General features: G+C 36.5%; 1 protein-coding gene across 15 annotated transcripts in view; it reads left to right on the top strand.

Moving 5' to 3' along the window:
- The window catches only part of CaMKII (Calcium/calmodulin-dependent protein kinase II), a 329599-nt gene extending 314673 nt beyond the window's left edge, over window positions 1–14926 (top strand). For all 15 annotated transcript variants that reach the window (XM_071586329.1, XM_071586337.1, XM_071586333.1 and 12 more), the window contains 4 exons: window positions 728–803; window positions 935–1029; window positions 6094–6208; window positions 8298–14926. In XM_071586329.1, coding sequence (XP_071442430.1) covers window positions 728–803; window positions 935–1029; window positions 6094–6208; window positions 8298–8430 — 419 coding nt within the window. In that variant the 3' untranslated portion in view covers window positions 8431–14926. The remainder of the gene's footprint in view (window positions 1–727; window positions 804–934; window positions 1030–6093; window positions 6209–8297) is intronic.
- Window positions 14927–15974: the final 1048 nt, after the last annotated feature.

Genomic DNA, 15974 nt, shown 5'->3' with positions numbered 1-15974 from the left:
CTATTGTTATCAATGCTATGCAATATTTCTTCGAATCATTTACCAAAGTTTTTCTTTTATTCTCAAGATGTTATCATATGAAGGAGGGTTATTTATTGCAGAGGACAATCATAAGTGTACATGCATAATTGTAATATAATAAGCCATGGACTAATTGCATATTACTTCAAGGTTGAAGAAACCATGTCTTCATCACACATCATTTTTCCAGTCACTGTCTCCCAAGGGAGTGGCATCTTGTTTAGTTAATATTTGACAACTATTACATAATTATTTAGGTGATCACTATTTGGAAAGATAAAAATATTAGCAACTACAGGGGTAAATTAATCATAGTTTTGTGCAGGAAGCTTTTTGAGATTGTTACAAATTCTTATTAGTTTGTTTTATGAATGTTTGAAAAGGAGCAATGTTCAAAATAACTATACGTATTCTGCTGCTTTTCCCGTGGTTGTGGTGGTGTTCAAGTAACAATGTGGAAGTTTTGGCCAAATAGACTGTTTTTGTCTGTGATCATTGAAAATAACTTTTTTGTGTGAGGACTGCCTAACCTTTGATAACATAGGAGTAATTAGAATGTAAATTGGCCTGGTGAGGGGTGTTTAACATCACATAATTTTAGTCCCCCAACACCCCCTCTTGCTTAAACTTATTTCTCATTCATAGTATGATATTTCATGCATATGATTTACATTCTGTTCTTCCTCAATCATTCCCTGATTTTCAGCTCGCAAACAAGAGATCATCAAAATGACGGAGCAGTTGATTGAGGCTATTAATGCTGGAGACTTTGAGGCATACACGTAAGCTATTTCGCTCTCTTATTGTTCCGGCAGGATTTATGCTCTTATCAATTTTATTCAATGATTGAATTTTATTTCCATGATGTCTTCTTTCATTGTACTTGAGAACACCTTTGGTCTTTTCTTTTCAGGAAAATCTGTGACCCCCACCTCACTGCATTTGAGCCTGAGGCTCTAGGTAATTTAGTTGAAGGAATGGACTTTCACAAATTTTACTTTGAGAATGGTAATTACTATCATATCTTTATTTTGATCAAATTTTAGCTCAATTGTATAGCATTCTTGTTATTGGATTTTATTTGTTTAATATTACCAGTCTGGGTTTCATTTCTGCATCTCTTGCGGATGAATTTTAATGCAATTAAAAAATATTGGTTCAGGGAAGGAGATTGCATATCAGTTTCTTCAGGTTATGTTGAAAGGACCACGATAAATGAATAATTAATGTTGGAACCATCACCCATATTAACGAAAATATTATAATAATAAATATATTAATAAGAGTATTACTATTATTACTGAATAAAATAGAGAGATGTTGTAAAATTATCGGCCTGACACATCAGTAGAATGGCTTGCATAAAAAAAGAAACCACAAGCATATAAATGTTCATGCAAGGAACTGGAATAATTACAAGGCAATGAAATTAATGTGATCTAACAATCAGTGTTGTTGTTATGTTATGGGAAGGAGCATCACTGACTAGATCAGAGCCCCTTCCTACTCCTCCTTGACATGTTATTCCCCCAAGAGTAATTGATTCACTTGTATTAGATTGGTGATTTCATGCTCAGTTCAATGTCCATTTGTGTTTTGGAAAATATTGACAACATATTTTTTTTAGCCCCACATTTTATGCACCAAACAGGGTGATTCAAAAATAAAGTTATTTGGTGAGAAGATAGGAAAGGACATTAATTTGAGTTAAAATTGTAGTATTTTTTTCACAATAAACAACCATTTTCTTGTTGTCTCCGGCGTAACTTTATGGAATCTGCATAACATAATTAAATGAAATTATTGACTTAGTAATTCCAAACACACACGCACACACAGAAGTGTATGGAATTCTAAAGCCAATAATTGCATTCCAATATATCAACTATTTTCTTATTTTAAAGGAAATACACAAGTTCAGCATTCTTCCATTCATGTGGTTTTATAAAAATTCATTAGATCACACAGTGTGACGTCAACCAGGCTTTGACTCGTGTCACAAAATCAAAAATAGTTTTTTATGTTAAAGACAATTTTTGAGGATCAGTGATCTGAATGGATAATTGCTCATTGAACAATTCAAATGAAAAATTCAAAGGTCAACTGATGAAGTTTTGAGGGGGTTCATAGCAAAATGTCTGAAATTGTCCTTAGAATCATTTCACCAGTTAAACAGTGAGATATTGTTTAATTATTTTTTATTCTCAGTTCTGGATGTCATAGTTTAAAAGTTGTCGCATAAAAATGTCTTAAAAAACAATCAGAAGCTTTTTTCAAGTCCCAGACAATGAGAGAGATGGAAGATATCTCTTTGTAAACTTTCATTAGCTCATCGGTCACATTTTTCGTAATAATGCCATTGACTTTCCTGATTGCAAACCAATTTGAGACGTGGCCAGTATATTTTTTCTTTCCAGGTACTTACTTCATTGGTATTTAATAATGGTTCTGAGTATTTTGTTTATTGGAGGTTTTCACTTCATGGATTTGATGAGCTCTGCATGTTCTTTTGGTTTTCAACAGTTGTGGTGAAAACCTGAAAAACATTCAGACCTCTTCCAAGAATTTTACAAAGGTGAGAGTAATAGAACCAGTTGCAGGTAACTGTTAGGAGAGCCCCTATCTCCATATATATTGAGATAATTATTTCATTAATTAGGGAACAAGAAAATAGGGCCATAAACAGCATTAATTGAAAGTATTCACTAATGGGAAAGATTTTACATCAATGCATGCATATCTCTTTTTAAAATATTGAATGTTGGCCTGTGAAAATTAGTACCTAAAGTGTTTTAACTTTTCAACAAAAATACTTTTCTGAAAGAGTGATAAGTTTTGTGAATCATTTGCTAACAGCTAGATTTAATTAATATGACTTGGGTGAAGAAATTAAACTGAAATATTCTCACACTGAATTTTGATTCATGAGGGCTAGCCGAGAGTGCTGCCATTTTTAGCTATGGATTGAAGATAGTGGAAGGGGAATTAGACGGTGCATGGTGATCTTCTAAATTTAGTCATCTGATCAATATGAGTTTATTTCCCCTTTCACTATGAGTAAGGTGAGGGCTTGAATTGTGTGTGGCTTAGGGAGGAGAGCTGAGAAGGATATGTGTTCCACTGCCATGCTCCTCCAGGAAGAATTATATAAAATCATTATTAAAATGAATTGGGCTGTGAACCTGAAAGGGCAACTATTTTCTGCTTGGAGTCTGCATGATTTTACCTTTCCTGCCAATTTTGGCTTTTTCAATTTTATCAATCCCATCCCTTGTATTCCTTACTAAACTCAGGGAATATTGCTGTCCCAGGGAACACACTTATGACAAATATGCTAATCATCCATAGCAGGTCAAAGGTAATACTAAGGAAAAGTGAAAACAAAGTGTGAAATAAGGAATGAGATTGAATTGGATTATTTTTTGATGGTCATGACCCTTTACAATGTAGGTAATTGTGTTGAAAAACTAGAGGTAAATGCAGGGCCTATTCCAAAAATAAATAGAATAAATCTGGCGGAAAAATTTATTGCAGATCAAAGTGCAAATTACTAAAATTCTTCAAAATAGCAGACTTGTGACTTGGCACCCCAATGCCAATACCTCTAGAAGTTGCGGTACACTTCCTGGATTGTATTTATATTGTTCAGGCTCCTTATTGCAGCCTCTTTGATGCTATCCATTATGCCAAAATGGTTTCCTTTCAAGCTCCTTTTTATTCTTGGGAACAAATGTTATCAGTAACCACGTCATGTGTAAAATTCGGAGCACCTTCACCGTAGTCCAAGAGATTACATGAGATTGTCACACAAGCAGCCTTCTGATCTTCTGACAGCACCTTGGAGCACACACCATTCTCATGGCTACACTGTGGGAATACATAGGATGCACTGTGGTTTTTGGGATATTGCATTCTTCTGCTAGCATTCTGGGACTCAGGAGTCCATTGGAATTGAGCATGTCCTCCCCTTTCGGCACACTTTTGTTAAACTGTGTCCTCGAAGGACGTCCACGGCCTCGTTCCTTATCCTCAACCTCCTCTGTACTCTACCGGGACATCTTGTGCCAGTGGAACAGCCATTCATTGGGACGTCATCATCTCCATTAGCCATGGCCATGGGCTCCGAACGAGAGCTTAACACACAATTTTGTAGCGTATTGTTGTGACATAGAATGCAGCATAATGAATTTGTGGCGTGACTCTTAAATAGGGGTCACATCCAGCAGTGATTCACGCACTAGCGTCAGGTGTGAGACAACTGACATGGGTCACATTGGTTTCACAAGATCTCCCAACAACTTTCTCGTCACAATTTGCCCCGCTCTAGCCATCCGCATTGGCGGAATAAAATCATTCTTCTAATTTTTGAAACAGACTCCGATAAAGACAGAAATAGCACAGAAATTTGGGAAAGAGGTTAACAGAGAAGTGACACATAATGCAAAACAAGCAAACACTTTGCCTCAGTCATTCACTACATCATTCACAGTGCTGATGCAATTATTTTAGTTTGATAAAACAAAAAATAGTTATATTCTGGAGGAAAATACTTTTTTTAGGGATGTTAAATCATTATTGCTAAGTTCATTATGAGAATTCTAAAGTTCATACAGATTATGCAAGTGCATTATTGTTTCTTTAAATTGGGATGTATTTCTCTGAAAGGTGGTTTTTTATAGAACTCCATTTCATTTAGTGGCATGCAAGTCATTGAGAAATGTACTATCTGAGTGTATTGTTTCACCCATTTGATGTCGATACCACAAAGTTTATCCCTATCAGTTGGGGATCATTGCATGCTGTCAGCTTACTTTTACATAAAAATATCGATGTTAATCTTAGAGAAATAGCATTGGGTGCACCACTGTTGAATTTCAGTCATGGCAGGTGCATAAGAGAATGGGACCAATCATTCCTTGACCATTCATGGAAGTAAGGATTTCAGGTTTTCTCAATGAATATTAGGCAGTCATGGAAATGTGGGAAAAAGACATTTAATCATTTGTAGTAGTAGTCATATGAACCTTTCTCTCTCCTGCCTCCCCATCACAGTGTTACTTTGGCTGTGACGTACCTCAGACACATGGAGTGTGCATTCAATCTCCGATAGTTGACTATTTAGTGATCCTTTGCAAAATTTTGTTAGATTCCCTTACAACTTGTGTTTTGTCCCATGGGAAGTTTACTTGCTTTCATGAGTTGGAGGTTGTTATTGGATGATAGTTGTTCTGTGACAACTAAGAATCATGATGCAAGGCCATTGTCAGAGAGAGCATCTGTGAGTGTGTACTCTCAAAGATGGGCAGATGTTTGAACTATCCCCTACCCATCAACCCCTGCCCCAGCACCATGCACCACCACTTTTGGTAACATAGGTCCACGTAATGAGTAGGGTATTGCTGCAAATCCTTCCAACTGAGTAGAATGATTCCATTGTGAAATGAAACAAAATTGTAATATTCCACGCACTTTATTAATATCAACTGAAGCTACATCATCTAAGGAATTATTGGCTAGCATAAAAACCTATTTGATATCATCACAGATAACCTTTAAAAGGGTATTTCTGATTTATATTTTACCTTTGGCCATGATCCTGAATAGTTGAGACCCATGGTTGGGATCAATGGAGTGCGTTAAAATGATTACAAATGTGCGTTATTTTGTTTCATTTCATAATTGAGCGGGTGAGCTCAAGAGGGGCGGGCACCCAACGGAAGGGGTGGTGAGGGGTGCTTGGGAGGGTGTTCTGGAGAGGCATTGCCAGCATGAGGATATGTAGAGTGATTGGCTGAGGCAGGGCAGCACCAGTGTGACTGGTGAATTCATCTGCTTCTCCACATGAAGTTCAGTTTTCCAAGTTCTGCTGCCCAGCACTGTCACACACTGTTTTAGTTTTGCTTCCTTCTTTGTGGCTTTTATTGCATTCAGTTATTTGGTTGACTTCATCATACTACTGATATTATATCGTTGTTTCACTGCACTCTCTGTCATGACCAAATCTCATTGATCCACCTAGTGGGGTCAGTTTCACCCTCACTTACATCAACCTTTCTCTTGTTTATTTTTCAGTGCTAGGGAAAAATAGTAAAACTGCAAATACTACAATAATAAATCCACATGTTCATCTACTCGGAGAGGAAGCTGCCTGCATAGCATACGTGAGGCTGACCCAGTTCATTGACAAGTGAGTGACTTTTTTGATGCATGGTACCCTGCTGCTTGCTGTCCATTTGGTTCCAATCGCAGCATCCAATGGAGCAAATTGAATTGATGCCCTCATGGGAGTTTTGGTCTGTCAGCCTGAGTGGGAAACCTACCCTGGAGTTACACTTGTCTTGTCAATTTCATTATCAATAGGGGAATAGTCATCGATAGGGAAAACGACCAATGGTTGAGGGCATTTATGTGACAAGAGATAGAAGTGGCCAATTTGATTGGGATTGGATGTTCGAGGAAGGATGGAGAGAAACCTGGCACTGGCATTAACCTTCTCCTCGACAATTAGGCACCAAGGTGTCCACAGTAAAAGTTCTATCCAGTGGATGGAGTTACTCCCCTTGAAGTGCTCTGCACATGGTCCCCCAGAGAGGAATTGTCATGCCACTGAATGATCAAGGGATCTGTGGGGAAACAATAGAATTAATCCTTGAACATTGTCTCTATTTCTTAATCGATGACTGAATTACATGGGTTTATTCATTTAAATAAAAATAGACTAATCAAGTAAAAGAAAAAGTTGAGCTGAAAGTGATACTGTACTTGAGTGACAATGTAAACAATGATGCTAGAATAAATATGCTCTGCCAATCAATCATCACTCACAGGGCTGGTTTTATATATGTGAAAGAAACTAATTCCTGAATTGTTTATTAAATTATATATTTACCTTTAGGGAAACCTTGAGAGTTAGTTTATAAGCAAGGAACATTCCTATTCAGGTTTTTCATCACCCAGGGGTGCCTCTAAGAAAAGGAATAAAATTAATCTCAAGCCAAGTTTACTACCATTGCAATGACAGGGATTCAAAACAATAATGCGCCATGAACCATCAAATATTTAAGTATTTTTTGCTTACAAACAGTGTCACCACATAACTATAATAGCATAGGTTATACTACACTATTGCACTGTGATAAGTTGTTCAATTCCTTAGATTTTTGTTAAAATTCAAAAGCATTGGTCTTGGTGGAAAAGTTTTCATTAAGCACATTCAATATTCAGAAGTGCATCATAAAGGTCTTGTGATTCACACAGAATGTTTCTCAGCATGTCCATCCCAAAGCAACCCGAGTGCAATCAGAATTCCAAAATAAGATATCTGGGTTAATTTTGATTCAAGTAATGCCCTTCAATGTGAATATGATGTTCACCATAGTCTCAACTCAAGGTCTTCAATTCTTTTCCTTTATTCATAACACTTAAGACTTTATTTTATTTTTAACGAAAAGTTTTGTTGTTCACATCATGGTCAAGGATTGCTTGGAAATTAATGCTTGGGGTCTGAAGCAGTAAGTTGCTTAATGATTAAAATTCATCATCATAATTACGTGTTTAAAGGACGTCTAATTTTGGCTGAATGAAAATATCATATCCCGGAAGTTTTGTCGATGGCCAATGATGGAGAAGTGGGAAGACATGGGATAAGGGGAGGGTGAGGATTGAGAGGAGGGGCATGAGGGTGTCTCACAGAGTTGGATCGTTCCCGGGAGGATCTTTGGACGATTGGTGCCCACAGGTCCAATGGTGGATGATGGTGGCACTTTCACAGATTTTGAGCGATGCCTGACGAGAGGGGTGCTCATAGGGGCAGGGAGGGATGTGGTGCCGTGGAAGGGGAGGAAGCGAGAGGGAGAGAGAGAGAAAAGGCATTTGAGGACTGATCAAAGTAAAAGGGAAAGAAGAGTGAAAAAAGAGGGATTGCAGCGATCAATTGCGAGCCCCGTAAATCACCCCCTGCCTCCCCAACCTCCCCTCATCCCACTCGTTGTCTCTCCCCACGGAACAGTCATTGGCCAACCATTGAAAACCATTCCAAGAAGTAATATGATCCCTGAAGTTCAGAGTTAACTTTTTTAATAACTTATCATTTTATCATCAACTTATTTTATGGAGAATGTATTTGATCATTGATTTTACCCCAGTTCATCCCTCAGATGGGAAAATGGCATGGCTGCTTGCTTTCATTGTCCCTCTAGTTAATGAGGCAGGGTGGCCTGACCTCCCCCTGGGCCTTGCTTTCTCCCTACTAACATGTGTCCCTTGTTGTCGTGCAGGCAGGGCCAGGCACACACTCAGCAGACGGAGGAGTCTCGGGTGTGGCACAAGAGGGATGGCAAGTGGCAGAATGTCCATTTCCACCGGTCGGGCAGCGCTCTGTCTCCAGCGTATGCCTTTGCCCACAAGTAAAATGTTTTATAGCCGAGAGTACAGATGCGACAAGCAGACCTTCCATTCTCTCCTCTTGGTGAAGTTGTTGCCCATGGTTCGTCATTTCCTCTCGTCATGTCCTCCACATTTCTAAGTCCTCCAATATGTACTCAGCCCTGATTTGAGTAATAGAGAGAGAGAGAAAGAGAGAGAGAGAGAGGAATGCAGATATTCATGCCCTATTGCACTGTTGCATTTGTTGCAATGGGATGCCCCCGCTCTCGCCTGCCCTCTGGCGCTCTGCTTATTGTTGTGTGATGTGGATTAGGTAACAGTGAGCTTAAACTGTCGACAATCTCTTGTCTTTCCATCATTATCTATGTTAATGATTGCATTACATCTTTTGATTGCACCATATCATTTTCAATGCAATAAACTCATTTTTGTGCCGAATTATGCATTGATGGAGCCGGTATCCTAAGCACAAGAATACAGCATAAGAATATTTTGACATGACTTTTTTACATGCCATTTTTAAGTTTGTACCACGTGGATGATGTCATGATGATTTGGTAAAACATCTTTGTTTGCATAACTTTCTTTGATGTGAGGTCATTAATGTATCAACTTTCAACTTTGTGTTATCACCCGAGTGAAAGAGATTTTTTCTCAAATGAGTGCACATTGGTGAATTTGTCAGTACTCACTTAGCGTGTATGTACAGGACATGTTGGTGGTGGACTCGGAAGAGATGTACTTTTCTCACTGTTGCCATTATTCCAGTCAAAATAGGTTTGTAACTGAAAAGAAATCTCTCAAAAATATTTGGGGCAGTTTCAACATACTTTTCTTGTTATGATTCAGCTTCTGAATGTGACCTTTGCATTAAGAGTGCATTGCATTTAGACTTAAGTAGACGTTCTCAAATACCTAATGTTGTTGAAGTCAGTTCCATGAACTGTTTCCCTTATTTGGCCTAATTGTCATCATACTTGTAATGAACTGGTCAGTCAATCCCTTAATGCAAACAAATATAGAGTGGAAGGAGTATAAAGATTTGTGCTAACTGTAGGATTTGTTGAAAGATTACAAATAGTTTTTCTTGTAATTAAATGTTTGTACACAAAGAAGGCTCTAATGATTTAAAAAATCAAAATTTTGTCATTTATAGATATTTCTTGTAAATGCTTCCTGTAACTCAAATATGAAATGAATTTGCCAACTAGCTGTCTTCTTGTAATATAACCAACATTAAATTGTAAAATCTAAATTTCAGGCAATTGTATCTAAGCTATGGTTGCTTGTATTGCATTATATCTTCAAAAGAAAAATTACTCAGTCATTTCTTGTCTGGCTGCTATAAAAATGCATGACATGGACCATGAATGAATGTGTGTGCATTTAATGATGTTAACTTGTTTTTGGAAGGGGTTGTCAATGGATAAGTTGGCATTAAGCAACACTGGGCACTTTTAATGGTGTTGCTTAGACTTCAGGTTAGCCTAAGATGTTAAAAAAAAATCATGTAATTGTATTTCCTCTCAAACTGTTTATGTGACTTCCTTTCACCCATTCTCATTGTAAATTCAATTCAACCATACATTTTGTATAATATTTTACCGGTGAGTTAGCATAATTTCAGATGTTACCAAATAAAATTTTATTTGTTTAATAATTACAATCTAACATACAAAGTATAGTTTATTAACATTTCTATTAGATTATCCTGATAAAGTATGAATGTGTTCGTGAGAACTGAGCCTGTAATGGGCGATTATCGTCTGCTGAATGTGCACAGGTTGAAGCCAGAAGCACGTGTTGAATGATCAGCAACTGAATGTGAAAGAAATTATTGAACAAGATATTATGAGCCTTGATATTCATTGTTATTCATCCATTGTTGAGAAATACCTGCGTTGGTTTGAAACAGTCATGTCTTTATATATGTATGAATATGTGTGCGTATGTATATACATATTTTTTGTGTATGCCTATAAATATATGTATGAGTTTGTGTGCGCATATATATATGTGTGTGTGTGTGTGTGTGTGTGTGTACACCAATGTGTGGGTGTGTGTATTTGTGTGTGTGTGTGTGTGTGTGTGTGTATGTATGTATGTATGTGTGTGTATAGATGCACACACACACACACACACAGACCCACATATACATATACATATACATACTTGTGTGCATGTTAATGCCGCATATGTATGTATATGTACAAGTACACACTCCTGCATGTGCACACGCACCGACACACACACACACGCACATATGCACGCATGCACCCACATGAATACACAATTATATGTATAGATCATAAGAAATATTTTAGTGGAAAATATGTGTGCTGATAGAAGGAGTAATTTGTGGTTTGATAAATTACTGCATGAGAATGAGTATTCTTTTTATTATTTATAAGAAAAGGAATTGTGATAATTGTTTTATTTGAAGTGGAATTAATGTTTTTGTGTGTGTTTGTGTGTGTTTGTTGCATATGTGTGTATGTTGCGTGTGTGTGTGTGTGTGTGTGTGTATGTGACCTGGTGATGACTGTAGTGTATTTTACACGAGTTGTCCCAATACATATATACCTATATATGACTGTTATAATTTCATTTTTTACAGATGCCTTTATATTGTAAAAGAGATATTGTTGTATAATGTATTTGACACCCTATGCTCATTACATTTGTGTGTAGGAACCTTTTTTGTTATGTTGTTTTGAAGCTGCTGCAACTCTGTTGGTTTGCTATTAATTTATAATGTTTCCATTTATGGTTTCAATATTTTGAGCTTCTATGAACCTTGAATGGTTTATCATATCACGACATACCTACTTCTTTTGTGTATTGTCTGTTGATTATTGGTGCTCATGAATCATTTGTCATAGGCAAACTTAATTGAATGGAAGTTGTAGTCAACAGTATGATGAATTTTTATAATGCCTATTTTTAGAATAATGGTTACTTTATTTGCACTTGGAAGATTTTAGAATGAAATTATCTGTGAAGCATATTAATGCCTATGTAATTGTTATGTATTAATTTTGAGATGATGTAGTAATATAATGAATAATTTGCTATTTTATACAAATTGTTCTATTTACAAATACTTTTGTTTGGCTGGAAAGGTTAGCTAGGTATAAAAAGTCATTTAGCATTTACTTGTATATTTAAATTAAATACTTGTTTATCAATATGAAATTAATTTCATACTGATGACTAAAAATTTAGCTTCACCAAGAAGCATGCACTCTGATCTCATATAATACTGTATTAACTACTTTTAAATCTTGGCATCGTTGAAGAATTCATTACCTACTTATGTAATCAGAATGATTGCATCAAGGTTTTATCTATGCATCTTGACTGCTTTTTATACGATTATAACACAAGTCATATAAAACATTCAATTTTATTAAAACTGTCGACTCTTTCCTTGTGCTGACTGTGCAAATGTGATTGTTACTTGTAATAACTTTTTATTACAGATTTCTCTATCTTGACATCCAAAGTTTGCGTATTCATTCAAAAATGGGAGGGAAGGAGCCTTTTGGAATAAAATTGCAGCTATTTGACAAAATTATGAGGGCGCTCAATGGCATGGTTCTCAATTGCATACTTCCTTTCAATAGCTGATGTTTAAATTCTGTGGGGATTTGATTTTAAAACTATTGAATGAAACTCTTCAGCCTCATCTATTTTTTTCTCTGAAATCTTGACCTCTCATTTGTGCATCAGCCCTACAATTTCACAAAATTTGTAATTTTGTCTTGTAAAAGTGTATATTGTAATTTCACACTTATATTCAGTGTATGTGTAACCAACCCCTTTCTCACCAAACTCTACTACATCTCTCCATTCTGTAAATGTGCCACACTCTGTAAGCGGCATTAATATTCAACATATATTTGATATTAACTTCTCTCTTCTTTGAACTTCATGTGAAAGTCATTAACATTTATTTCATTGAAAGTTTTTAAAATAATAAAATTTTCACCTTTACCCAAAATTGGCAAACAAGCCTGTCATTTGTTTCCATTCAGGAAAAATTTGTGCCAGTAGATTTGTATCCATGATAGTAATATTTTGTTGAACTTGTATATGTTGGTCATTATTAAATCACACATTACTTCAAATGTGAAATGTGGAGTAATGTTGACGAGGTACTTGATCGCGGAGCAGCAGCCCTGCCTGCTTGGAGGAACAAAGCAAATAAGAATCCATTTCTATGTGCGTACACTCCTCTCAGCTCTCCTCTTTTCCTCGTCAGTTTTACATTATCATAAAAAATCTTTCTTGGAAATAAAATGTCATGTCTTAGTTGAGGTTTTTATTTATGGTTGATTCTTTGTTTGTTCTGAAATGCTATGAAGAATACTTGACATTAAATTATATACCCACCAAACTGGAGTGGTTCTAGTGATTCATATTCTCTGGAATGATCACCTCAATAAAGGTCTCTGATTTACTTCAAGTACATGTATTTGTGCCCTTCTGTGGTAATGTCACTAATTTTCATCATTTTGGCCCACAATTACACCAATGGTTTAGCACTCGGTGAGAAAATTGACTCAAAAAAATAATGTCATTATTTCAGCTATTCAATTATTTCTATCCTTCACATGTTTTTTTCTAAATTTTTCTCATTTTTGAAGATGTATTTTTTGCTTGCAGTTTACCGCACCTAGGTACCTTGACATTGTCATCACTTGGTCATTGGAAGAACTGCATGGAACTTTGTCCATTTCTGATGATAAGATTCCACTAGGGTTGCGACAAATTGATTTTTTGGTTCTATGAATCTATTGTACTGAGTGTCTGGATTTTGAAAGAGCTGTAAATTTTTGTCACCAAGGTTTTTGTGTTTTGTCTACCTGTACACTCAACTTGCAGAAGACTGCAAACATGAGGTCAGGGTGTCACATAAAATGAATGTTTTTATTCTCCTTGGTTTCCAACAAGGACTATAATCAGTATTTTTTAATGTGTATTCCACATTCTCTTGTGGAAGTAACTTTTGCATTTATTGTGAATTATGAGTATTGTACAGCTGATCCCTACTTTCCTCTCTGATCAAGTTTCACCTTTTAAACTGAATACAGACACCTGTTTGGCCGAGAACTAAAAGTGCTCAAACCAGTTAATGACCTCAATATTGTCATTAACGAGACAAAATAAAAATTGAAAAATATTGCTAAATACATAATAATCAAACCATAAAATGCATTTCCATTGTGAATGACGTATAAATGTTCATTATGCACTCCATCATGCCCAGTATTGTCTTTTTTGTGACTGTTGTAACGTGCAGTTATTTTACCTGAGGCATCAATCGAAGATAAAATACAATTTAAAGCATTAAATGCTTTGAGCGAGGCCTCGGCCTGTTTGAAGAGTAGATACACTTTCCAGCAATTCAGTGAGAACCGATTTCGTAGTGTGGATGACCTGAGTGCTATTATTGACTGGATGTGAGTGCAAGGAGCGTACAATTTAGTTCTCCCTACCCAAATAGGCATTGGGGTTGAAAGGAAAGCCATCCAATGGTCCCACCATCATCCCATCTGTGCATATTTTTGCGATTGATCTGGAAAAAGTTGAACCAGACCATGTGCATTTTCATGCAAAACTTGAATTTTTCAACCTCACAGTAATTTAAGATCAAAAAGAAAGAATGCAAGTGCCTGCTCATTGTGATGTGATATCCGGAAGAAAGGCATCTGCACGTGTGCGAGATCACATCTAATGGGTCCCCTCAGGGTATAGCAAAGCTTTAGTTGGGCACATTACTATTATTAGATAAAATTGCAGATGATGTATCTACTTCCTCACTTGGGCAATATCAGCTTTAGAATAAAACATTGGGGTCTCAATCACCTGGTTCTCTGGTCCACAAAAATTATCTATTTAAACTCTGATATTGAGATGGCATAATGATGACTGGAGCCGATGACTCTGGTGATGAGGTTGGGGAGGCATGAGTTGGCGCAGGGGTTTGATGAGGGAAGGGATTTAATTGTGGTGTCAGCTGCCCTTTCTTGGTCCTGAGGTCACTTGTCCATTTTGCGGATGAACTTGCTGAAGTTCCTGGCCCTTGTTCAACAAAGCTCTCTTGAATATGTAAAGACGAGAATGTGGTCAGCAAGTGGAGTAATGCCAGTTATTGGAGATGGGTGACCATCCCTTAAAAATTCACGGGAGAAGGAGACAAGGGTGTGCCTTGGTTGAGGAGTAGAATGCCATGGCCATGCACTAATTCTTACATAATTTTCTTTAAGGAAAGGAGGGAAGTGCCTTTTGTGTTTTGTCTAAGGATGGTCCCAAATTTATGCAATTACATTGGTAGCCAGACAGTTCCAGAAAAATTGTGCTGTTTATGCAATCAGAGGTGTTCAATAATTATTATGCCCATACATATATATATATTTCATGCTTAATGTTAATTTTAAAATTGGGATGGTTGAAATATTATTTTTTAACATATTATATTACTTTCATCATTTGCTAAATAAATAAATAGTTGTGACTTCGTGATCAAATTGATTATTTAACAATTGGTTCAGATTTATGGTTCATAGCTATTTAGCCAGCCTTCAGTGATATTTCCATCCTAAAGCTGTCGGTGCCTAAGCAGATTTAAAGCACGATAGTAGAACATGGATATTTTAGAAAGCACACTCAAAATAATGTAGTGTTGTTAATGAGACTTAATTGAACCCATAAGTGGATGAAACCCTTGCTCGGATTAAGTCTAGAAAACCAACTAAGCAAATCAGGAGAGGCACATTTTTAATCTTGTATGTATATTTCTAAACATTTTCGCTTTGAACCCAGTGATTTTGAAAGTACAGGTTTAATATGTATATTGACATGTAGTCAGTGCATTTTCTTGCTCTTTGGTCGTATTTTTTTAATGTGCCACCAGATAAGACTTTTTGCTAATAATTTTCTTCCCAACTTAGCTGCAGTATTGCTCTCAGCAAAGTTTCCAACTCTTTTTTTCAAGTTGCTGATACTGGACAGTACTTAAATGTCACTGTGTAAAACTAAGATTGATGCCCTATCCCATCTCGTCCCATAAAAATTAAAATAAATGGAGTGGGTCCATATTTGTTACGTTTTCCATTTAATGTCATTAGGTGTGTAATTTGGAAGGTAAATTATTTGACAAGAGAGCTTCTCTGTAGATTAACTGGGTGATATTTGATTCTGAGGGCTTTTGAGAATGAACTCGATGTGCCAAGCCTTGGACCCTACCTTCTATTGAAGCCATGCCTTCCCTTAGCATTCCCGAGTTCTTCTGATATCCGAGGCGTTTTGTATAACTTCAGATAATCTGTACTTAAGTGCCAGTGCAGTTAAGTAAATGAAATTTCGTAGAATCGACTGAGACAAACATCGGAAATGTTATAGTGGAAAACTTTTCGTTAAATTACGTATTCCCAAGATGCTGCAATGCGTCGTATTTTTGTGTTGCGATATATTTTAATATATCGTCGATATTGTGGTCCTCGGTGCATTCAAATGTTTTTCCATGGAAACCATGAAAATCGTTGCCAGGATGAGCAATCGTC

The sequence above is a fragment of the Hetaerina americana genome, unplaced genomic scaffold (genome assembly GCF_022747635.1).
Source record: "Hetaerina americana unplaced genomic scaffold, ioHetAmer1.1.p SCAF_22, whole genome shotgun sequence".
In the NCBI taxonomy this organism is placed as follows: Eukaryota; Metazoa; Arthropoda; class Insecta; order Odonata; family Calopterygidae; genus Hetaerina; species Hetaerina americana.
Note: the sequence above shows the minus strand (reverse complement) of the source record. Positions and strands in the feature narration are given on the sequence as shown.